Source organism: Artemia franciscana, chromosome 7, assembly GCF_032884065.1.
Source record: "Artemia franciscana chromosome 7, ASM3288406v1, whole genome shotgun sequence".
Taxonomy (NCBI): Eukaryota; Metazoa; Arthropoda; class Branchiopoda; order Anostraca; family Artemiidae; genus Artemia; species Artemia franciscana.
The window spans coordinates 25,842,565-25,868,913 of record NC_088869.1 but is presented as its reverse complement, the minus strand read 5'-3'; the positions used below and the strand labels follow the sequence as shown (position 1 = coordinate 25,868,913).

Sequence of the window (26,349 nt, the reverse complement as noted above, 5' to 3'; positions counted from 1 at the left end):
CCAGATGTGTATTTCCAGAAAATACATGATTATAATATCATTGTAAACAATAATTATAAGCATGGAATTTTCTCTTATGTTCATACCTCATTGCAGTATATCCATGTTAATGACCCAATCTCTTCAAGTATAAGTGAATGTTTAGTTGTTGATTAAAGTTACTTGGGTCCACTAGTGCTGTTAGAGTTATAGCCGTTTATCGTAGTCCTTGCGTTAGCGAATTGTCTACAATTAATAATCAAAATATTGCAGTATTTGTCCTCTGTTTCCTTACTTAGTTCTAAGTTTTTAGTAGTTGGTGCTATTAACCTACCCTATATTTATCGGACCTCAAGTACAATGACACTTTCTGATGAATAATTAGAAAACCAATTTCTAAAAACTTTACAAGGGCTTTACTTGCATCAGCACATTCAAAACCCTTCTCATTTGCGCGTTAGTCTTAGTCTTAGACCTTGCAATTACAAAATCACCTGATGATATTGCTAGTTTTTAGTTTTTACCACCACTAGGAAAAGGTGATCATTCAGTACTGGCGACATTATTAAATTGTTTTTCGGGTTTTGCTGAGATTCCAAATAGTTCTCCCAAATACGATTATGGTAGAGCAAACAACGTTGCATTTTCTGATTATAATTTGTCTCGTTCTGTCCAAGAGGAGTTACAGCAATGTAATGCTACCGCTGATGTGTCCTTTAATTTTATTAAGCAGGCTCTTAATGACGGCAAAGATTGATATGTACCATTTTTTACTTGCAGACAGTTTTTAAAAATAGACAGATCCTTCCTCGGTATATTGTACAAATTCTAAAAGAAAAAGATGATAGGTGGCGTGAGCACGTAAAATTTAAAACCTTTGATTCATGGTAGATGTATAAAAGAGCTAGAAATAGAGAATATAAGTTACTTCGTCTAAATCATCAAGAGGTTGAGTCAAATGTTATTACATCAGTCCCTGGTTGCCCAAAAAGATTTTGGAAGTATGTAGGAAGGAATCAAGTTTCACAATCCCCATCATCCACTTCCTTTATGGATCCTGAAACTCTTTCACATATAGATGATAATTATGTAAAATCACAATTTTTACATAAGTTATTTGGTTCAGTTATCACACAAACATACACAGAAACACATATTGATGATTTAGACTTTACAGTCCATCAGGCTTATCAAACACTCCAAAATCTTTATTCTGGAAAGGCTCTGGATATTGATGGATTTTCAAATACGATGTTACACACTTGCATCAGTGCTTGCTCGACCACTCATCTTTGTCTCTTGTCTGGTGAATGTCCTTCAGCTAGGAAAAGAGCAATCATTAGGCGGTTGTACAAGAATGGTTCAAAGTTCTATTTTGAAAATTAAAGACCAGTATCAAATACATCTATCTTTTCCCCTATAATCCAGGCACATTTAGAGGAAAATAACTTATGGCATTCACCTCAGTGTGGGTTCTGTAAACAGTGTTCTTGTAACAAGCAACTTCTGCATAACAGATTACCATACAAATAGAACCCAAGAGGTTACAGTAGGTGATGCTTTGTCATCACCTATGTCTGTCATAGGTGGAGTTCTGCTAGGCAGTTGTCTTGGGCTGGTACTTTTCTGCCTTTTTATTAATGATTTGCCACATATTGTTAAGATTTCGATCTTAAAAATGTTCGCAGATGATGTGAAAGTTTACAAGTCAGTCATGAATGAACATGAGATCTCTTTACTTCAAGAGAATTTGGTTGCTCTGCATGGGTGATGTACGGTGAACTCTATGTTCAGTAACAAAACCAAGTGCGATGCTGTGTACTATTTGTGTAGACTCCCTCAACATTACCATTACTTCGCTGATGATAAATCAATTTCAAGTATGAAGCATGTTTAAGACCTTGGGGTTTGCTTTGATTCGAATCTCAAATTGGATAAACATGTATCGGATAACACCCGAAAGGCATATTACTGATTACTACGTCTAAAGCGTACATTTTCTAAGTTTAATCTTTGGTCATTGATTTCACTTTATGTACCCACTGTATGTCCAATACTTGAGTATTGCTCATCAGTATCGTATCCCCTTACTAATAAAGAGTGAGAACGTGCAACGTAGGGCCACCAAATTCATATCTTACCATAGACTTCTATCATACCACCAGATAATGCAGAGGCTACAGCTGTCTAGTTCGACATAATAGCGCTGACATTGTTAGGAACATTGATAATACCACTCCAAGTCACTTCTTCACTTTTAAACAATGCAGTAGTACCCGTCAACACGAACACAAAATATGTCCACAATGTTTACAGAAAAGATCAGGCCAAAACTCTTTATTTAGCCAAGTGTAGAAGACTTGGAACGGACATCCATCTGAAACAGTTGCGACCATCGTGGTCTATTCTTTCAAAAGTAGTTTAGCCTCTACAGATTTCATTCTACGTCTTGTCAAAATCCCTTTTGAAAATATTTTTTGTTTTTTGTATTAGTCGTTTTGTGACCTGTATGTTTTCATACTGTATTATTTTCATAGATTTGTATGTGTGTATTATGTTGCCAGCATAGTCATAATTTTTTTTTATATATTGTTTAGTGTGACAAGCTTGATAAAGCTTACTGTATTTTGGTATTAATAAATAAATAAATATGCCAACACCTAATAATTTGGCAGAAATAGGTAGGCTATATTTATTTTAGAAAAGAAGTATTTTTACAAGGTTACTGAAAATTTTTATAGATATCAGCATGATATCCAGAAAATAGCCCCCAAGAGTGTAATATAATTTGGGGGGGGGGTCCCTTAATGTTCTCAGCTAGGCTTAGTTGCAAGAAAAACGTTGGGTTTGTAAAATAGTGGTGCAAAGCACTGCTATTTTACTGTCTCAGTTGTTCTGTATCTGGTAAATTTTCTGACGGAAATAACTGACGTAAACTTAATGAAAGAAGTTCAGTATCAGTTGGTAAAAGAAAGTCTAGTTTTTTCAATAGTATCACTCATTGGTTATTATATTGTTTAGCTAAGAAAAAGCATCACACATCAGGATTATCAGAACCACTTTAACACGCTTATAATTCCTCTTATCTAAATTTCTCATACTTTTTTGGCAGGCTATTGACAAAGCAAGTTATTAATATTACTAATGGTGCGCCTTTTTGAAGCTACAGTTCAGGGTGAGTCCAGTTTTAACGAAGCTGTGCGCAAGTCCTATTTATGAAAGCTATTTAAGAAAAAAATGGATCACATTGCTTTAAGGCTTAGAGTATTTGTTGGCCAGATATCCACACGTAAACTATACCAATGCCTGAATAATTAGAATCCTTTAGTCCTTCTCCTAACTGATTATGAACATTGGCAAAACACTTTAGTTCGTCCAGGGTGAGTCCAGTTTTAATGAAGCTGTGCGCAAGTCCTATTTATGAAAGCTATTTAAGAAAAAAATGGATCACATTGCTTTAAGGCTTAGAGTATTTGTTGGCCAGATATCCACACGTAAACTATACCAATGCCTGAATAATTAGAATCCTTTAGTCCTTCTCCTAACTGATTATGAACATTGGCAAAACACTTTAGTTCGTCATCATTTTAGTGATAACCAAGACTAGTGCTCTTTGACCATTTTTCTTGACCAAATAAAAAATGTAAATGTTATCAAACGGGCTGATATGATTTGATCAGAAAGGATTAAAAAAAAAATTAAAACTTTGTGCAGTTCTTCCATTTCTTTTTTGCAAAAATAAGGAATAGTTTGTACCAATAAAATAATGTTCTGACGATATTTATGACCAATTTCTGTAATTAATTGAGCCCAAAACTTAAAATAGCCTATTGATTCAGACGTAAACATAATCAATTTAAAGAAACTTGGTCGGATGAAAGCTTTAGTATATAAGAAAACGGCTTACACAATTTCTACGAGACTAAGAATGTTTAAATCAAAATTCTTAGGAATGAAAATGTATTTTTTTCTACAAGTGTTCATGTAGTCAAAAGAAACTAGTAGCATTAAAGACAAAGAAAAACAAAAGTATTTTTATTTACAATATAAGATGAGAAATTAAAAACAAACAAAAGCTTAAAATCCGTATCGATAATTTTGAGACGTGGATGGCTGATATGTTGTCGCAGTGTATAAACCTAAAAATAGTGAAAAAGTTAATAGATATGAGACAATCAATTGTTCTATCAGAAAAATAGCACAGTGAAAAGCTTCTTGGATTGAAATTGTAGGAAAAGCTAGCAAAACCAAAGGAACAGTTCACAAAATAGCCAAACCAACAAAAATGCATTGACCAAAGCAGGCTTAAATGCTAAAAACAATTATATACTTTCTTCTTCTTCTCCTTCTTTTTGTAAATACATTCTAAGACCACACTGGCTATACATGAATTATGAAACCAAGAAAGGAAAGGATAGTTGAGAAAACGAGGATTTTGTCAGCCAGTAGCAAAATATGAAGACGAAAAACAAGCAAATATTTTGACAAGAACCTCCACCAAGTCCTCCTCAGTGGTAAAAAAAAAACAGAAGAAAAAAAGTAGCAAAATATAACCTTTCGAAGTAATTGAACAAGAGCAGAAAAGATACTAAAAAAAAAAAAAAAAAAAAAAAAAAAAAAAAAAAAAAAAAAAAAAAAAAAAAAAAAAAAAAAAGACAGAAATCAATGAAAGAGAATTCACCAGGTAGAATGAACAAGTATTCTTTACCCTGCAATAGATCTTGACTGTCTGCAATTTCGGTTTTCATTAGGTATGCCGACAGGTTGTATTAAATTAGACTGGGCGAATATATTGATAGAGTCTTTCAATATTAAGTAGTTATAAATTGGGCTTAAGGAAATGACAAATAGAATCGGATCGCGAGTCTCCTTTATTGGAAGAATGCCTGTTATATTGGTGCTTGATATTAAAAAGGCCCTACTTTACGATTCTAGTAGGTGTGAAGGCATCTATAAAGTTGGTATAGAATAGTCATCTACCAATTCGAAAAGATTGATCAAATGGATAGCTTCACTTACATTGGTGGTATTATTAGTAAAGATTGTGGAAAAGTGAAGATGTTAAAAGTTGACTAGCCAAGGCTCAATGTGCTTTTTCATAATTGAACAAAGTTTGAAAGAACAGGAAGATAGTCTGCAAGCAATAATTAGAATATTGGAAGCAACGGTGATAACAGGGGTCAAATATGGTTCTGAAGCATGGGTGCTCCAAAATATGGATGAAGATTTACTAGATGTTTTCTAGAGAAATTGCATATGGATTGTCTTGGGTATCCTGGGACTGAGTGACCGTATTTAAAACAGCGGGTTGTACGAAAGGTGTGGTTCGATTCCGCATTCTAAGGCTATAAAGAGAGGAAGGTTGAGATGGCTAGGGCACATTTCGCGGACGAAGGATGACAGATTGCCGAAGATTGTCCTTTTCGGCCAACCATCTAGGACTAAACGGAAAGCAGGTCATCCGTAGCTGGGGTGGAAGGGTGTCATACAGAAAGATTTAAGGGAAATGGAAATGTCCTGAGAGGGTGTAAAAAGGGAGGCTTTGAACAGATTGGGATAGAGGAGGAGTGTGCATAGCTGTGTTGGCCTCAGGTGCTCAGTGCTACGGAGAGTTGTTATTAGCAGTAGCAGCAGTCGTCTACCAATTATAAAAAAAGTATTAATGGTCCATCAAGAAATACTTTTCAGGATTCCCCTCCCCCTCCACACCTGAAATTCAAAGAATTTGACGAAATTTGTATTTTTCGTTCATTAAATGTGCAACCAAAGCTCAATTTACTGTTTTTATTGTTTACTCCCCCCCCCCATTAAAATTTGGCTTTCAGTAGTTTCCATTTAATATGATAAATTTCTAGGTGCAAGCCTAAGATTACTTAATATTAATAGTGGTCAAAGTTGGTTTGTAAATATTATTGAAGCTAACTTACGTCAATTAGAAAAGATCATTCCAAATCGTCAGTAATTGTATTATGTAAAGTATGGTTAATTGATATACAAAACTGTTTGCTCAAAGGAATTAGAACTTGTTGTTGTAAGATTCACTGCACTAGGCTATATACAACTATGAGCATGTGAAGTTTGTTAATTACGCTATTAAACAGCAATAATAATGCCAGCAATCAGCCGTCAGGTAATAAACATAATATTCAGTTTTGAACGGGCCAAAACATAGAAAATTACTTTTAAGAGTAATTAAGTGGGAAAAGGAAATAGTGTTGTGTTGATAGGTATGTAGATATGTAGGATATGTAGGAAATGTGTTGATATAGTTCGTATACATATCTTAAATTTTTATTTATCGTTGATTAATTCTTCCTTTCATTTCATTTGTAGTTAATATCTTCAACCATGAGATGGTATGGCCAGTTAAGTCTTCTTACTTTTTTCTTACAGCATTTTATTCAATCCCTCTTATTATATAATAAACACTCACCTGTTTGCATTAAAGCACAAGCAGCAAAGGCATTCGTCGACATACCAAATGGGGGTGCGGGCTTCCAACAATTACTCAAATCTGAAAACACAAAATCAACTTATGTACCATTAAAGAAACAACGCAGATCAGAGGGGTGGGGATGTTTTCTACTTTCACCAGTGTCTTTCAATACAATCCTATGCTAAATTTTGCTTTGTTAATTCTAAAATATCAGCTAGTTCCTCTTCAGCCTTAATTTAAAATTTATTTTATTTTGATAAAAGTCTCTTTTCCCTCAGACGTGTCTCTATCTTTTTTAAGTCGTCTTTTATCTTTATTCTCTCCCAAGAAAATGTTTGAGTGGGGTGGATTTGAGTGGGGTGAATTAGTAAATATGAAAAGGTGAGGTCCGGTAACGAAAAAATTGATCAAGTCTACACCGAAGCTCTTCGGTGTAGACTTGAGAAGATGTTTTGGTCCCCGTCCTGCAATGGTATCCAGGATCATTGCTTTTCCTGAGGTCAAAATATTTTCAATGATTTGAAGAACATGAAAATTGGAACTTTGAAATACTACGTTCAAAAATGGTTATCGTATTGAAATTTTGACTGCCAAATTCAGATGATTCGAGCTGGACTTACTAGGAGTTTCAGAAACTCATATTCCAGGGGTAGGAAGCATGAAATTAGGTGATATAGAATTTGATTACTCAAGCAGGAAGAATGGGGTATATAGACAGGGAGTATGGCTCATGATGAATAAGGAAGCCGCCAAGTCTTATGTAGGCTGAAAAGGTATTTATAATAGAATGCTAATTGCTCATTTTATGACAAAAAAGTTCAGGATATCAGTTATAGTAGCATATCCCCCTGTAGAACCGACTGACGAAGCTGCTTGTGTCTCAGACGAGTTTTACTTATAGTTACAGGAGCAAGTAGACTAGGGTTCTAGGTAAAAAAAAGTGATGTTTTTACTAGGAAATTTAAACGCCCAGGTCTTTAGAAATAGGGATAGATGGTATCTTAGTCTAGGTAAATTTGTTGTAGGAAAAGGAATAGTAGTGGCTACATACTTTTGCAATTTTGTAGGTATAACAATCTAGTTATACCCAATATGGTGTTTGGTCATAAAATGGTCCATACGTTAGCATGGCATTCACATGACGCTAAGACAGCAAAACCTATTGATTATGTAATAGTTAATCGAAGACTGGCAGGATCAATACAAGATACTAGGGTATATAGGAGTGCTGTTATTGATGTTAAAAGTGAAGATCAGAATCTAGTAGTGTCTAGGGTTAATTTGAAGTTGAAATTTCGGAAGAGTAACAACCTCCCAGGAAGTTATGATGTTGGCAGACTTCAGGATGAGAATTTGAGAGAAACTTTCAAGGAAGTGATAGATAATATGAAAACAAAAGGAATGTAAAGAAAGTGGAAAAAGTACTAAAATATGAACTTAGGAGGTGTGAATCGGAGGCCATGGATAAAATTGCCAAAGATCTGGAAGATGCAGCTAGACGGCATAATAGTAAAATATTGTACTGGTATGCAAATAAATTTAGAGGGAATAGTCGATCCGGACCAGTCCCAGTTAAAAATAAGAATAGGGCCACAATTAGTGATAAGAAAAGAGTTAAAGAGAGATGGGTGGAACATTTTGAGAATATGCTAAACTAGGGGCAAGAAAAGATTTAGAGGAAAATGAAAAAGTTTGTGATACCTTGGATGTGAACGAAGATTTCTTTTGTTAGGAAGAATGAGTGACAGTGCTAAAAGTATTAAAAAATAATAAAGCTCCAGGTGCTGATAGTGTAATTAATGGGTTTCATAAATATGGTGGCTCTGAGGTTAAAAATAAGTTACTGAAGGCTATGAATATGATTTTTGAAAAAGGGGAAGCACCTAACGATTTTAAGGAAACCTTATCCCTGAGATTTCACAATATTTGGCAAAAGACTATAGGCCTTGACCTAAATAAAATTATCATTGCTACTGTGTGACGTCACCATTACATTACCAATCGAGTGACCGTCTCTGGGCTTTAATTTATGGATTACGATTCAGATTGTGGCTTAATTTTATGAAGACTAAGTCACTAAGGAATTAGTAAATATGAAAAGGTGAGGTCCGGTAACGAAAAAATTGATCAGGTGGGCAGCTTCGCCTACCTTGGTAGCATCACTGATAAAGACGGTGGAAGCAGTGAAGATTTTAAAAGTAGAATAGCCGAAGCTCAGGGTTTCTTTTCACAGTTAAAACTTTTTGGAAGAATAGGAAGATAAGTCAAGACACTAAGATTAGAATGTTAGAAGCTACAGTGATGACACTGGTCAAATATGGCTCTGAAGCATGGAAGCTCCAAAAAGTGGATGAAGATTTACTAGAAGTTTTGTAGAGAAATTGCCTACTGATTGTTTTGGGTATCCGGCTGACTAACCGTATTTCAAACAGTAAGCCGTAAAAAAAATGTAGTTCAATACCGCCTTTAACAAGAAAAAGGTTGAGATGGATAGGGCACTTTGTGTAGATGAAGGATGACAGATTGCCAAAGATTATCCTTTTCGGCCAACCGTCTAGGGCTAAACGGAAAGGAGGTCGTTCTCGTTTGGGGTGGGAGGACATCATAAAGAAAGATTTAAAGGAAATAGAAACTTCCTGGGAGGATTTAAAAAGGAACACTTTGAATAAATTGGGATTGAAGAGAAGCGTGTGCAGCTGTGTTGGTCTCATGCGGCTTGGTGCTGCAGTGAGTTGTTAGTACTTTAGTAGTAGTTTGCTAGTTGTTTGTAAAATTTGCACTGGAAACATTTGTGAAGTTCGTCTAACAATAAAATAAAAATTTTGTATAGAATATTTTTAGTTTGAAGCCCTATCTCCTCCCTCTCAATATCAAAGCAAGATTGTAACTACCCAACTAACCACTAGATTTTGTAAATCTGTAACTTTCAACGGCCTTATTGTGCAATTTCCATGAAATTTTCTTGTTTAAAGTCTGATTGGTAAAACGGCAAGTGACAATTGTACAAAAATAAGCGAAAGACCTCTCCCATGTAAGGATAGAAGTTTTAGAATTTAGCTGCACCTCCACTCTCATCCCCACGCTTGTATTTCTGAGTGTGCCCATGCAGCTTATGTATTCGGATTAGTGGAATTGTATTTGAAAAACCAGCATTTAAAAAATTTTGTTTATTCAATATGATTTATACTGAGCATACAACTCTCCTAATCACACGCAAACTCACGCATAAGCACACGCTAAAAAAAAAAACAAAAGAAAGTCACTTTGCAGAAGATGTGAAACGGAAAAATGCATGTTGTTCAAATTTTAAACATATTTGAAAGTAGAGCCATCTGGTTATGCTAGTAAATTTTAGGGCATATGAAGTACCAGTAAAAATTTGTTTAAAGTTGTTACTCTGAGAGAAAAGATGGGGATGTGGGAGGGGAGAGGCTTGAAGGGGTTACGGCGTGCTTCGCACCTCTAATTATACATATTTCAAGTTATCGTTTGTTTCCAATTTGGAAAGATACTACTGAGATTCCCTTACCTAAAATGTTGTTTAGTTGGGAAGGACTTTGTCGGTTTTATATGTAGACTTAGCATGGAGTTTTGCTAATATGTTGACAACAAGGGATACAGCTAATAGAGGGGGGTTGAAAAAGTTGCAAGAGGGAAACTGGAGGGGCTATGGAGACTAAACAGAGAGACTGAAGGAGTAAAAGCCCCCCTTATCTCCCATTTTCGCCCAAAAGTCCACAAAAACGCAAGTGTGGAGGTTTGGAAGCCTTACCGATTTCTTTATTTTTAGCGAAGTTTTATGTCTTTTAGAATTCGGATACCAAACCAAAAAAATGGGATCAATAAATGTCAAGCACTGATATTGCAAGTCAATATGCACATTTTTCCTCACCGAGCTACTACTGGAGTTACTGTAATAAAAAAAGAGAGAAAACAATCCAAAACTCCGCAATCCTCCCCTAGTCATCTCATACCACCTTAAAAAATTATTTTATTTTATTATGTTATTCAACACAGGAGAAGGCCAAGGTTGAAACTACTAGCATTAAATATCACTATCCTAAAGAAACTTGACTTAATCATAGATCACCATCTTAACCGGCAAAATTATATCTCTTACCAGATTGACTGCTTAATATAGGCTTCGATGTAACAACTTGTTCAATTGCATCGGACTTCGTTGATTTCTGACTCCTCTCATTCCTCCGAAACTTAGCTCTTCTATTTTGAAACCATACCTGCCGAGAAATTACAAAATTATTTACTATTTTCTTAAAAGGACTGACAGTATAGTAACAGGTTGAATTAGTTTACTCGGTAGAATGAGCGTAATTCAAAATCTTACCTCATAAAGTATTTATGAAAATGTGATAGATTTCTTCCAGTTGCCTAACATTAGTTGCTTTGAGCTATAGACACACGAGAAATTTACTCCGGATGAAGGAGGGGGGAAGCTAGAGAATTTGTCAACGACTTGTATACAAAGGCTTAAAAATGTTTTTGTGAGACTTTTTTCTACAAATGTAATTTTTTACATAATTTTGTATATATGTTGACAATCTGAGACTATTGGATAATGAGTTGGGTGGGGGGGGGGAGTGATTAGTCTGCCAATACGGTCAAAGTAATTTTTTCATCTTTTTTATACTTCTAAAAATTTGTTATACTGCTTCCGAATATATACGAAATATTTCTTTGGGAATGAAAGAAGAGATAACTATTTTTCTATTAGCAAATTGGTGTAGGGGGAGGCAAACCATCCTCTGTCCTCTTTGCCACTATGAGCTAAGAACTATTAAAAGCTACTAAGGTATCAGAAATCGTTGCCAAATTTGTTAAAAGCGATAAAACTCCTTTATGGATTTCCATGACTTGTTTATCCTTTTACTTTTTTGGAAGTTTCATTTTATTAGCTCTTGAATGTTCCACGCAGTGATGCAGAACTTCAGGTAGAGTGACACATTTTACAATCTTTAGACAAATGTTGTTATTCGAAACCCTTGGGAATTCCAACCTTCTAAGAAAGAGTCATGAAGAGACAGGTGGCTTTTCAGAAGCCTAGAAAACATAATCTCGGGTTGCTTAAAAAAAGAAAATATATTCACCATTGAAAGCGATTAAACCGAATAATATAAAGTAACAGCTGTATTAAGAAAATTTGATTACCAGAAAGCAAATAATAATAGTGTTTAATGAAATATTTGTTACTACCAAAATCAAATTAAATCAGACTAAATCGTTTAGTTCGAGACAGAGCCAGATTGACCAGGTTCGGGGCCCGATTGGAAACCTTTTTGTGGGGCCCTCTTTTTATGTTAAATTTTAAGTAAAATACAGTATATATATATATATATATATATATATATATATATATATATATATATATATATATATATATATATATATATATGTATTTACAGTGCTGGGAGACCAACGGCTACGCGACAGGCTTTTATATATTGCGCGACATGCTTTTATATATTGATTGTTATTGTCACTTGTCTTCTATCCCAGCCAGTAGCTCCAGTGAAGCAACAGGTTGCTTCTCCACTTTTTGAATTTTCATGTAACCTTTAGCATTACTGTTTGTGTATCGCAATATTTCTTCCAAGAGATCAATTGGATTGCGAGAAAGCCCATTATTTTGTAAGATGTGCAAGATGTTCTTTTACAGCTCCATCGGGGTTTAAAAAGTAAATTTGACCAAATGAATGCGGTTCAAAATCGACTTCAGGGGTCTGTAACGGTTGCGCTACTAAATTAATTCTGTGATAAGTTTATCCAGCTACTTTTAATCTGGAAAAACTGCGACTATTGGTAGTTCAATCATCATTTACGTTAAATGAGGCTAAAGCAAAACATGCGTTAAAGTTTTGTATTGGTTTCTGGAATTTTTTAGAGAGCAAGTTATGTCCTATAACAGGCCAAGCCAATTTATTTGGAAATTCTGGAGATGGCAATGCAGTTTGGCAAAGCAAACAACAAGCTTCAAATAAATCACTTGTTTTGGCTATTTTCCTGCGGGGAAATGAAAAACTCCACGGTGAATCCACATAATGATAAAGGGTGCCAATGACTTTTAATGAACACTTGCGTAGTTGACGGGATCTTTGTGGGTTTTTGCCGGCTTTCGCATTATAGTTTGCTGGCGTCGAAGAGTGTGATGGTGTTGTCCTTCTAATGTAATGTTTCTTTCTTGTTTACTTTCATTTTTGACTCATTATGGTCTTTATTGTCGCTCGTCTTCTAATAGCACAGTTCTTTGTTCTTCACTGCCATTTTGACATTGTCTGAAACCTGCTTTCACGTTTCGGCCAACCCTTTAATTCTTTGTTTTTCATTTTCATGTGGCTCCCACTTTTGCTTGTAATTCTCGCTGCCGCTTATCTTCTTACTGCATATTTCTTCGCTCTCGCTGTCATATATATTCAAACCGTATATTCCTTTGTTTTTTATTTTCATTTTGATTCATTCTGACCTTCATCGTCACATTTATGTAAAATTAAAACCTAAGACAACCAGAAATTATCCCATATACGAGTGGCGGGTGGCCCTCTCCTCAATACCTCGTTCTTTACGCTAAAGTTCAGCTCTTTGTTAAAAATATTTAAGAACAAATCCGGAATTACAACGACAAATGATTTGAATAAAAAACTTTTCTAAAGTACTAAAACACTTTTATACCAAGAGCGAGGGGCAGAGGGGGATTATTCCCTCCCAATAGGGAATAATTTATGTTATTTATAGAGTTTTAGAAGTTGCTTCTTACTTAAACTTAAATTTGTTTGTAGTTAGCCTAATTTAGCAATCAACATTTTTTTCTCCACTTTCGTTTTTGAGTCGTTGTAATTCTCGCTGTCATCTTTTAACCTTATATTTCTGTGTTCTTCCATTTCGCTTTTGAATTGTTGTAATTGTTGTTTCCGCAAGTATTCTAACTACATATGCCTTTGTTCTTTATTTTCATTTATCATTGCTTCAGATGTTTTTTCAATGTCCTTTGCCTTAACTGCTCTGATTGGTCTTGTCATTTTTGATGGTCTAGGTTGTTCATCTTTATCCGTACTTTTACAATTTTCGAGTCATTCTATTGATTATTCTCATTTGATGGCCCAGTCTGTTCGTTTTGAGCTTAAGTTAATTATTTTTTTGTCCCTTAGATATTATGAAGCTCCTGAAAATGCCTCTTGAAATTTACATCACCGACTAGGAATAAATGAATTTACAGATTTCTAAGTTTTTGTTCTGTAAATATCTTGGCCCTTCTGTTTGGAATTCACTTCCTGTGAGTGTTAGGGAGGCTGAGCACCTCCCACAATTTAAAAAAAGATCAAAAGAGTATTAGCTGTGGAATAAGTTTTTTTATTTGGGCTGGGTTGGAGTGGGCTATAGGGCTGGAGGAAGGAGCGGGTTGAAGGGTTGGGATAGAGAAGGTTGCATTTGGATGAGGGTTGTTACCCTGGGGGTGTTTGAGAAAAGGTGATTGTCTTTTTTTCCTTTCATTATTATTTTAATTAGTGTAGGATGCTTCTAGAAACGTTTATGGAGGTTTTTTTTTCATTACTATTTTTAATTTAGGTTGTCTTTAGGAACGTTTATGTAGTTAATCGCTACGCGATTAACTTTTACAGGCCCAAAATTTAAATTTTTCCCTAGCGTAGTTATTTATGTCTGTAATAGTTTATATTTTTGTTTATTATGTGAATAAAAGTCAAAAGTAAAAAAAGCCAAATCTTTCTAAAACTGATCGAAAATCTAATATCGTAGAGTCTTCACTTTTAATCGACATAATTGCTAAGCCAATCAATCTATCCTGATTCACTGCTTATATCAGATTGTTTTTTCATCGGATTTATCCTGGAAAATGATCAATCTCCAAAAGCAACGTTTACTGGAACTATTAAGAATATGCTATTTCGCAACTCCAAAAAAAAATGTCCCTTTCCAACACGGGGCCCTTTCCAACACTGGGCCCGATTTAGCCCAATCGTTCCAGATGCCTTTTATCCAGCCCCAGTTCGAGATATAAAATCAGCTAGTGGTTTTACCAGAAGCTATTAACCATCCTTCACGAATTTTTTTCATTGTGATTGCCAAATATGTTTCTAATAATTCTGACTTGCTCTTATAAAAAAAAAAAAAAAAAAAAAAAAAAAAAAAAAAAAAAAAAAAAAAAAAAAAAAAAAAAAAAAAAATGTATTGAGATAAATTTAAGGGTACTCAAAGAGAGGGCATGGGAACCCCCCTTCCTTGATGGAAAGACCGAACACAAATTAAGTGTGTAATTTAAAAAAAAATAAAAATCATGTGACCAAAACTCATATTCTATTTTACCTTTCCCCTCTCCCTTTGGAAAACATTCAATTTCGTACCGACATTAGAAAAGTTTATACGGGGGCCCTTAGTTAGGGCTATAGATATTAAAAGTTACAATCTTCTGAGTTGATAAAGCTCATGAAATTAGATCCAACATTTTATTGGGAGGGGGCAAGAGGGGCTTATATCCAGATAGTCAAGAAGCATGGGCTATATAATAGTTATTTTCTCCAAATTATTGGGAGCAGTCCCCCTTGCCCCGCAAAATGACACCCTTAATAAAGTTCATGGCCTGAGATGGCATGAGTGACCTTAAGCACAAACTTTCGTTGTCTTTCTTTTGAGCCGTCTTTTGATAAGATAACTTACGTTAAACCATAAAAAAATACAAAAACAGTGACAATTTTGATTCATACACATGTAAATCAACATAGGGTGCCATAGGGGCCGCATTCAGGATTTTTTTTTTCGGTGGGTGTTTTAGACAAGGATTTATTTAGGAGGGGTTCCCTCCCTAAGAAATCCTTCAAAAACGCATAAAAAGCCTTCAAAAAATGAATAAAAAATTTGTTTATATCCATTTTTGTTACATTTTTAAGAGTCAGACAAGCATCTGGGGGAGGGGGGTTAAACCCCATAGCCCCCTGAATACGGCCTTGGGCGCTATAATTTACAACCAGGGGCAGTAGTAGGAAGTTCACAAACTGAATCCCAAAAAAGGAGCGCTGTTTACTTATATTAAAAAGGTTATAAGTATTTTTCTGGCTTTTTCTTTAAAGCTTTTTAAATCTAAGATTTCAAATTATGAGTTCTGGCCATTTAGTGGCTCGTGAAATAAACAAATTAGTTCACAGAATATAAATGGATGCTAGGAAAGTCCAAAGAATCATGGCGATGGTAAACAATAATCATGGACAATATTTGCCTTTAATCTATAGCATTTGCGTCAGTGAGCTTGAGGTTTAATATCCATTCGGCTATTCAGTAAATTTATCTTGTATTAAAAAAGCAATAAGAAACTTTGTTCAAAATAAAGACACCTCTTTAGCTCTATTTTAGCCGTAAGAAAAGGTTTGAAAATTATTTTTGACATCCCTATTTTCATCTATGCCTCAGCTGTTTAAATGAAGCTATGAGTTCAATCTTCTGGCCCATATTAAAATTAGTCAGAGTGACTTGTATGTTGCGTTATTTAAAAAATAATCGCAGGTGAAAGAATTGTAATCCACAATTGAATTAACTGATTGATTTTTTAATCAATTGATAGATCATTTGAAGTCAAACAACTGTAGTTTTCTTTTACCTGGTACTTTTGTTGTCTTAACCTGGTTGTTGTTTTTAAATAATGTTTATTTTATTTCAATTTATAAACAAATTAGTCAGTCAATTAAAGGTTTTCGTGGTTCCTATATGGGATATGGAGAGATATGTAACAAGGCCTGCAAATACTTGGAATACTAGTAAAGTGAAAAAGCGTATCAGACCCTTAGAGAGGAGAGAAGAAACCAGAATAGAATGTTTTTTTCTGGCCCAAATTATTAACATTTTTCTCGGAACTATTTCAAATCAGAGACAAATTCTCCTGAAAGATAATAATCTACTTTGGGGGCTCAGAGGCTTTCTATCTCTCTGTCAAAGCAAATTGACTTGTATTCTTCGGTAGAGATATCATTTGGAGGAGTATGTGATTCCCCAAGTTTCCATAGTGCTCAGAAAAGGTTCGAAAAGAAAGAGAGAAGACTACCTGAAAATGGAAACTTTTCCCCGCTTCTCTCTACCGACTAGAGACAATTTTGTAGTTACTCCTCATCCAGATAAAATAATGGAACCTGAATATTAGTTACGAATGGCATTGAAATTGTTGATGTGGCTAGAAATTATCATGCCATAAAATATTGTTATTCTTGAGTTTTATTCATAATACCCAGTAAGTGTGAAAGTACTCGAATAATTATTATTGTTTTGTACATAACGTTCACTTAAATCTATTCATGACTGTTTTTACAACTTTAGTTGGCCATGATTTCAAATTCGTCAAATCCATAATTCTTACCTAGAACCGAAATTTAAAAGGTAAAAAAATTGGTTTTGGCTCGTAGGCCAGTTTTAAACATTCCTGCTATGCGAATAGGATGCTTACATAATCTTCTAACTATGAGGAACTACCATCTAGATCAGAAGCTAAGATATAAGGCTCGCAAGAGAAAAAGCGAAAATTTGGACCTTGTTCGCTAATGAAACTGTCATTCAGCATAATCTTCACATGGGGAATACTTCAAAGAAAGCCGCTTGTCAGTTGTTGATTGACAACCCTGGCTTCTACAAGAAATACAAAGACAGATGGACGAAACAAAGCAAATTCATGAACTTCCTCATATTCTATCAAGATGACATATGTGTTTGATGAAACTAGAACAAATTTTTAAACGAGAAATTCAGGTGTGAAACATTTTATCAGTTCAGGTGTTTTCATCAATGTATCTAACCTGGCGGATTGACACTAATGAATTTGTAACGGCAGTAGTAAGTTTTCATACTGAATACGAATAGACTAGAGCATATTTTTCATAGAAATGCAGTTTTATAAGGTCTGTATTAAAAGGAAAATAATCATGCGCGTAATGTTAAATCAGATGCTGTTCACAAGATTACTGTATATTTTTTTTTTTTATCTTGAGACAGCGTGTTTAATTGTTCTGTGTTTACTCTTGATTTTATCTCCTTAGAAATGTCAGAAGACTAATGCTGGTGTCATATTATCGTCATATGCATGACTCTGTGAGCTCAGCCAGAGTCGACCTAGCCCTAAATGGGTACCTGGAGAGATCTGGGGAAGGTAAGTAGGAAGGGTGTGCAAAAGCACAGGATGGTTGACCCCCCACGGCTTTTCCCGGCTGAAAGGGCCACGAAACGAAGATCATCACCGCCGGTTTCGACCTTAAAGGTCGAGTGCCCTCTTACTTACTTACTAGTTGCATATTACCATCACACAACATTTATTAATTGTCCGTGTTCTTCGTTGATCTTATGGTTACATTTACACTACAAATGCCAAACAATGAAAAGGAAAATGTACTAGAGGAAATAGAACGGTTTGAAAAACACTAATAGAACAATAGTTTGTACCCAAGGATTTTCTAATGACGCTGAATCTTTACATCTTTCGTTCGGGTAGGAATAGCTTCCTACTTGAGGCAGTCTCTAGGGGAGTATACCGGGTTTACTCCCCCCTGAAATTTTTGTCCGACACGTAAAAATATAGCTAAAATACATATAAAGTATTTGGATGCGTTCTTTAAATTTTTTGTACCCCCGGTGAAGAATACCCCCCTCCTTGTACAAAAATTCTAGATATGCCCTTGTTCCTACTATATAGCATGCAAACTGGAAGACTGTTGTTTCAAGCGTTTCCGTTTTCTAACTACACAATATTTGTCTTATAGTAGGAGAGCCAAGGAAAATGTTGAAATTTAAAATTTTGTCTCATCAGCAACCAGTGAAATATTTGATTATTCAATACAACTTAATCTACAATCCTAAATACGAAAATCAACGTTATATGGATAAAACGTGGGTTCAGAAATCAATTTCTTAAAAATTCCAAAAATTCGCCTAAACTGTTAAAAATCGCCGGAAAAAAAAAATCCAAATCATACTAAGGCTATAGCTTAAGTTGAAGAAAATAAAATACTTTTTCATATCAAACAGTTCGTGGTAACGAACTGTAGTAAGGAGCGACCCGGCTCAATAGTAAACGAAAATCTAAAAAACGGAATTTTGATGCTAAAAGATACATCAAAAGAATTGGATTTTCATGCTGATTTTAAATATATAAGTTTAATCAAATTTAGTCTTTGCTATCAAAAGTTACGAGTCTGAGAAAATTTGCCTCATTTTGGAAAATAGGGGGAAACACCCCCTAAAAGTAATAGAATCTTAACGAAAATCACACCATCGCATTCAGCGTATCAGAGAATTTTATAGCAAAAGTTTCAAGCTCCTATCTACAAAAATGTGGAATTTCGTTTTTTTGCCAGAAGACAGATCACAGGTGCGTTTTTATTTGTTGTTGTTTTTTTTTTATTTTCTTATTTTCCCCCAGGGGTCATCGTATCGACCAAGTGGTCCTAGAATGTCGCAAGAGGGCTCATTCTAACAGAAATGAAAAGTTCTAGTGCCCTTTCTGAGTGACCAAAAAAATTGGAGGGCACCTAGGCCCCCTCCCACACTCATTTTTTCCAAAGTGAACGGATCAAAATTTTGAGATAGCCATTTCGTTCCGCATAGTCGAAAATCAAAATAACTCTGTCTTTGGGGATGACCTACTCCCCCACAGTCCCTGGGGGAGGGGCTGCAAGTTACAAACTTTGACCAGTGTTTACATACAGTAGTGGTTATTGGGAAGCGTACAGACGTTTTCAGTGGGATTTTTTTTTGGTTTGGAGGTGGGGTTGAGGGGTGGGGGCTATGTGGGAGGATCTTTCCTTGGAGAAATATTTTATGGGGGAAGAGAAATTCAATGAAAAGGGCGCGGGATTTTCTAGCATTACTATAAAAAAAACAATGAAAAAATAAACATGAAAAAGTTTTTTCAGTTGAAAGTAAGGAGTAGCATTAAAACTTAAAATGAACAGAGATTATTACGCACATGAGGGGTTCTAAAACTACTTTAGCATAAAGAGCGAGGTATTTAGGAGAAGATAAATACCTCGCTCTTTATGCTAAAGTATTTTTAGTAATTAACTCTTTTTTTTCGGCCTTTCTGATTCAGGGGTTATTCTTAAAGAATTGGGACAAAACTTAAGATTTAGTGTAAAGAGCGAGGTATTAACAAGGGGACAAACCCCCTCATATACATAATAAAAATATAAGAATATAAGAATTTGTTACGTAAGGTAGTTCTTGAGTTACGTAAATTTTTTACTAATAAAAACGTTCATTAAAAATTAAAAGTTCTAGTTGCCTTTTTAAGTAACCGAAAAACTGGAGGGCAACAGGGTTCCTTCCCCACCCCTTATTTCTCAAAATTGTCTGATCAAAACTAAGATACAGCCATTTAGCCAAAAAAAGGATTAATACGCAAATTTCATTTTAATAATTCATGCGCGGAGAGCCAAAATCAAACATGCATTAATTCAAAAACGTTCAGAAATTAAATAAAAAAAAATAGTTTTTTTTAACTGAGAGTAAGGAGCGACATAAAAACTTAAAACGAACAGAAATTACTCCGTATATGAAATGGGTTGTCCCCTCCGCAATCCCTCGCTCTTTACGCTAAAGTTTGACTCTTTGCCACAGTTCTACTTTTTAAAACAATTAAAAACTTTAGCGTAAAGAGCGAGGGATTGCTTCTTAAGAATTACTTCGTCTTTCGCCGTTTAACTGGAAGCCCTAAAAATCAACAAAAAATGAATTTATAGTATATTGGGAATTATCTTTGTCCTAGTTGAAACTTTGCCTGCATAAGTGATAACTTTATTTATAGATTCGACAGTAACTTAATTTTTTTTCACGAAATTGCCTATTTGGGAATTATTTACATTGGTCAGTTTTGAGTGATTAGTGGTCTAGTAAGCAAAGAGATCTAATTTAGCCTTAGGAGCGGGAAATTCGGCAGTATATTCTGACATTGCCCTTATAATGGTCTTTTTATTTTAACAAATTTTTCGGGGGTGATGATTTAAGGGCTGATATTCTGTTAGAAGAAAGTGTTTAATGGATAAATGTATTATTAAATTCTTGCTGTTCATATGTTAGTCCTCAGGGCCGTATCCCTTATGTAATGGGAATCTTTGAGATATTTTTTTCCAAATCAGACTATTTATTGTGCATTGGCTTTTCGATGAAATTGGAGACTTACTGTGGAACTTAAAAATCTCAAGAGAGGACACTCGCTTTCAGTGTCTTCTGAAATACTTACCGCATTATGGAGAAACCACGTGCAAGCACAGAAACCAGACGTAACAAAATGATTCTAATATTGTGGCAGTTTTTTACTAGTGAAAGATCTGGCGACTAGGATAATCATTTTGCAGGAGTGAGCCAAATACTTCTTTATTTACTTGCATATTATCAGAGCCACCGCTGTAGCGTTGCCTTTCGTAAAGAGTCGTAAGGCTTCAATGTATTATAGTTTATTATTGTTTTTTTTCCAAAGGGCATTTCATATAGGGGAGGTGGTCGTATAAACTCCGGAGGGGTCCTTACGATTGAATCGAAAGTTCTAGTATCCTTTTTAAGAGTCAAAGTAATCGATGGACAAAATGAAATATATCCGATCAAAATTTTTACATAGCCATTCTGTACAAAATAGTCCAAATGTAGAATCACTATGCTTCTGGGGTTGGCAAAACTGCCAACAGCCCCGAGGCAAGGGATGTAATTTCTGAAACTTGCCCATTGGTAACATATAAGGGTTCTTCTTGAGACAAGAGGACATCCAAATACATCTAATCAAAATGTTAAAATAGCCATCCTGTTCAAAATGGTCGAAAAATAACATAACTATGTCTCAGGGGATAATATAACCCCCAGAGCCACTGGGACAAGTGTTTTAAGTTATTTAAGTTGCATGTTTCTGTTATGTGAGGTTGATTATTGGTAAAAGGGGACATATCTGATCCTGAGTCTCCTAGAAGGCTATGGATATTGAGGTAAAATTTTTAAATGTTTTGAGGGGATATCAAACAAAATCAAAATACACTATATTAAGAAGGATAATCAAAAGAACACTACAGCAATATCTGAGGAACAGCCTCTAATTTCGACTATGTGCAACTGCGGCTATGATTACTTAGGACTACTTACAGGTGTTACTACTTGAAACTTCAACCACCTCTACTTGAGACTGAGACCACGATTGCTTGTGACTGCGACTACTTGCGACAGTTACTGCGACTACTTTTGACTGTGGCAGCGATTATTTATATCTGCTAATGCGAATACTTGTGACTATAATAAATTATGACTACAACTACTTCTGACTGTGAATACTAGCGAGTGTGACTACTTATGACTGTGACTAAGGCTACTTTAATCCATGACTGTGACTATTGGCGACTACGACTGGTTGCAACTGCAACTATTTACGACTGACAGCTTGTGACTACAACCGCTTGTGACTGCGACTACTTAAGCCTACTAATACTTGCAACTAAGACCACTTGCAATTGCCACACCATATGACTGCGACTGGAAATACGAATGCAACTCGACAGCTGTTGCAAATACTAGTGAATTTGACTACATGTGACTTTGACTAAAGCTACTTCTTATTGCGACTATTACTATATGTGACTGTGACAACTTGCGACTGTGATCACCTGTGACTGTGACCGCTTAAGTCTACATATACTTGTGACTAAGACTATTTGCAGTTGGGACAACTTATGATGCAACTGCAACTACTAATTACAGCGAGTACGAATGGAACTCGATTGCTGCTGTGGTTACTGACAAATTTGACTACTTGCAACTGCGACTGTAACTCTTTATGGCTGTAATTGTGACCACGGCTGCGACGACTCATGACTGCTATTACTTGCTACTGTGACTGCGGCTATTAGTACTGTTACTGCTGCTGCCATTGCGACTGTGACTGTCGATACAACTACAACTTCTACCATTACAATTAAAACTTTTGAACTAAATCGAAAAAATTTAACTATATCCTGATTTTCAAAATGGCATAGTGAATTAAGGTTGTCAAAAGGGCTTATCTGCAACATCCCATTATTGGCTAAGGTTATTAAATTGTAGATTTCATTGGATGTTGCACGAAATCGAAAGACACCAGGGCCATTTAAGTTGTCAAAAGGGCGTATCTTAGTGTATCTATGCTGATCACAGGAATGGCTATGGGTATTAAGTTGAAACTTGTACGAAATGCTAAGGTGGATGTAAAACGAAATTAAAGGACACTATGTATTCAGGTTTTCAAAACCTGGATACATAAAATTCAATATTTCAAGAACAGTTATAGTATCAAGTTAGAACAGTCAGAAGAATTCTGAGGGGAATGTTGAACTTAAAGACCCTATGTGCATCCCAATTGTTAATGGGCGCAGCCGCAACATCTCAAGATCAGTTGAGATTTATCAGTTAAAAATTGAAGAAAATGGGATGGGACACTAAACTATATCAAAAGACACCAGATACATTCTGGTCGTCAAAACAACATGTCTGCTAAATCTCATGAATAAGAAAGAGTACTGAGTTGAAACTTCGAGAGGTAGGAGGGATATTTAACTTAATCAAAACAAAACTACTTGCGTCCCAGTTGTCAAAAGTACGTATGTGAAATATCTGAGGATCGATTGGCTAATTGTATTTAGTTGACACTTTCAGGCTTTGTTTAACTAAATCCAAAAATATTATGTGCATCCGGCTTTTTAAAATGGCGTGTGCAATATTTCAGGGACATCTAAGGGTATTACTTTTCAACTTTTAGAGAATTTCGAGGGAGGTTATGAGCTCAATCAAAATATACCATATACACCCCGGATGACAGAACGACGTGTCTGCAATATTCCAGGAACGGCTAGTGGTATTTAGTGGAAACTTTCAAGGAATGTTGAGGGGGGTGTTGAAATAAATCAAAAGACACTAATTAGAGAAAATAAATTAGAATCGAATATTTTAATTCTTAAGCTAGAGACAGAGAATTTCGTTATATTAACCGAAATCAAACTTTTAGCAATGAAAATGAACAACAATTAATTAAAAAACTTTCCGAAAAAGAACTTTTTCAAAAAAACGTAAAGAGCCATACTAAACTTAAAACTAATAGAAACATAGTAGAAGACTCTAAAAAGCAACCATTAAAACAAAAAAAAAACTTCCCAAGTAACGGTGTTAGTACATGTTAATAATATGTAGTGTGAGAAGTGGCAGTTTTAGCGGGGGGGGGGAGGAACTTGCCTCAGGCACAGAAATATTCGGGATGCAGAATTTCAAATACATAATCTAACGGTTATAATAATTTTTTAAATTGGAAATTTTATTTTTGTTAAAATAAAGTGGAAGGCATAGTTGATAAATGAAAGTATGTAATGAATTATTAATTAATCAATAAAATAAAAATAAATTAAAAGTAAACAGATTTTAACAATAATTGAATTAAGATAATAATAATTAAAAACATATATTAATCAATTATTAAACTGAAAATAATACTGCTAATAAATGAAAATTTTGTTAAAATTTGGCCTGAAAATTTTTGGAGGACAGGATGGGGGGCACTAATCAATATTTTTCCCCGGGCGAAAGAAAGACCAGCACCGCGACTGAACGTAAGTAACATGTTACTCTTTCACAGTTGCTTGGAAAGGGTCTTACTTTTATCTTAGTGTTGTTTTTTTATAGTTGTTTTTCTGTTTAAATTCTTTTTTTATTTTTGCACTGCATACGGTCGATCAGAGGTCTCAACCGAAATATTTGCATTGCAGTTTCATTTTCACTGTTTGTAAATATTCTTGTTTTTTCGTCCCCTCGAGTTTTATCATCTTTTTACGCTTAGCCAACATGGCCCCAGATTTTACTTACACAACTCAAAACGATTAGAAATTCCTATTAAAAAATAAACTAAACCCAAAATGAACTGCAAATAAAATTATACGACCAATCTCAAAACGAGTAAAAATCAAATAGAACTTTCAAGTCAAACTCAAAACAAAGGAAAATTTTTACATACAGGAGTTGTGTCATTTGCATCTTACTGAAAACGAATTCTGTTACAAATATTTTCTTCTTATATTTACAACATTAAAAAATAAAGTAAAATTACAGTGAAATGCAATCTTCAATTGTTCAGTTTCTAGGAAAGAATAACATTATACATTTAATGTTTAGTCTATGCTCATTAGTTCTTTCCTGTTATCTTGATTATCATAGTGACTTATTTTTTATTTGTCGTCGTTGTTTTGAAAGACCAAAGCACCCCGTTCAAGATGTCGCTGTTCAAGTTTCCAACAAAACACAAATGACAGAATCAGCTTTATAATTTGCCAAAGGAGGGGGGGGGGGGTGAGATTACAGAAAAAATTATTTGCTAATCTATGTATTAGGGAAAGTATAGGATTTTGTGGACCCGGGGCCAGGAAATGAACTGTAGATACAACTTAGACCCGGAAAACAGTAGAATAAAAAAAGAAAATAGAAAATAATAGAAAACTAAAATACAAAATGGATGAACTAAAAAATTTAACTTATTTAAGTCAACTCCCCTTTGAAATGCAAAACTAGTTTTTACACACCATTGCCAACAGTAACCATTGGTGTTCAAGAACAGGGGTTGCTTAAAATCAAAGTAATCTTTGGGTGCTTATCAATTACCTATATAGCTCGCAATAGTACACGGTATAGAAACTCACCTAGTAATGGCTGTGATGGAGATTGTCGGAAAAAAGAACAAAAACTCAAGTCTTGGGTAGCAGAACACCCGAAATATTATTTTTATCATTATAAAATAATTCATTCAACATTGCAAGCTAAACAGTCATTTCTATCATCAATATCTTTATAAAAATAAAATGAAACAATGTCGCACTAGAATTTGCCTGAATACTAAGTGCCATCCCTAACAATGTAACAAAGGAAACGAACATTATTCAAAGCACTATTTACTATCTAAGAATAGTCCCAAGGGCCGTTGCATTTGCCTTTTGATGTTTTTAGTTCAAATTTAAGAATGTGAAAAGTCACTTCTGCATTCGGCATTTATCTTAAAAACTGGGTCAGAAAACTGGGGGGGGGGGGGAGGATACAGTCTACTCAAGCTTAAATCACAACAAATTTAGAAAATCAAAACTCAGCTGTATGATACCAAAATGTAGCTGTATGGTTATTATGGTAGTAGCCTGAATAAAGGGTCTTGGCTTAAATCTTGGCTCAGCAGATAAAGTTCACCCGAAACTCTGACTATTTTTCCCACAAGACTTCCAATCTGTATTGTTTTGATTTCCCCTTCCTGAGTCCTTTTTCTAGGTTGTATTTTATTATAGAGGTCTCTGAAGTACTCCCCCCTAAGCATTAATTTTCATTGGTTTCCTTTTTGGTAGCAAAGGATTTAGTTTTTAATACCCCATTATTGTACGAATCTTAACTTTAGGTCCTATGTTTTGCATATCCTCCTATTTGTTCTTTCAAATTGGAAAATCTTCCGGCATTTTCTTGCAAGATACTCAAAAAAGAGGTAACTTTTTTGTTACTTTTTTGTATTTTTTTTTGAAAAAAGGGCTTTTCTCAGAAACGTAAAAAAGGTAGTAGAAGCTGTGTACACTACCTAGTTTCTAAGATTCGTACCCCTGTTTTGAGAAAACGCTGATTGCAGATGCGGCTTAATCATTGAGAAAATGTTGAAATTATCTACTGGGTAGCAAATCAAATTCAACAATAGTATTTAAGATAATATGACAAATTCAGACAAATGCATTTATAAACAGTGTCATAAAGATATCCAAGTATTATGTTTATAATGAAATTATAAAACGATAAGCAAATGCTGCGGTAATTTAGGCTAAATTTTATTTATGCTAACTATTTAGCTATTGGTGGGTTGGAATAACCGAAATTTAAAACGCTGAATACAGAAGTGGCTTAATGATTGAGTAAATATTGAA

At 34.8% G+C, this 26,349-nt stretch overlaps 1 protein-coding gene across 3 annotated transcripts in view; it reads right to left on the bottom strand.

Annotated features, from left to right (window-relative positions):
* Positions 1-327: 327 nt before the first annotated feature.
* The window catches only part of LOC136028616 (paired mesoderm homeobox protein 2-like), a 66,909-nt gene continuing 40,887 nt past the window's right edge, over positions 328-26,349 (bottom strand). For 2 of the 3 annotated variants that reach the window (XM_065706447.1, XM_065706449.1), the window contains exons 3-5: positions 10,536-10,653; positions 6,413-6,493; positions 3,999-4,118 (exon numbers count right to left, since the gene is read on the bottom strand). In XM_065706447.1, coding sequence (XP_065562519.1) covers positions 4,057-4,118; positions 6,413-6,493; positions 10,536-10,653 — 261 coding nt within the window. In that variant the 3' untranslated portion in view covers positions 3,999-4,056. Of the gene's footprint in view, positions 1,301-3,998; positions 4,119-6,412; positions 6,494-10,535; positions 10,654-26,349 lie in introns of those variants that run through there. The other variant, XM_065706448.1, reaches the window with a different exon arrangement.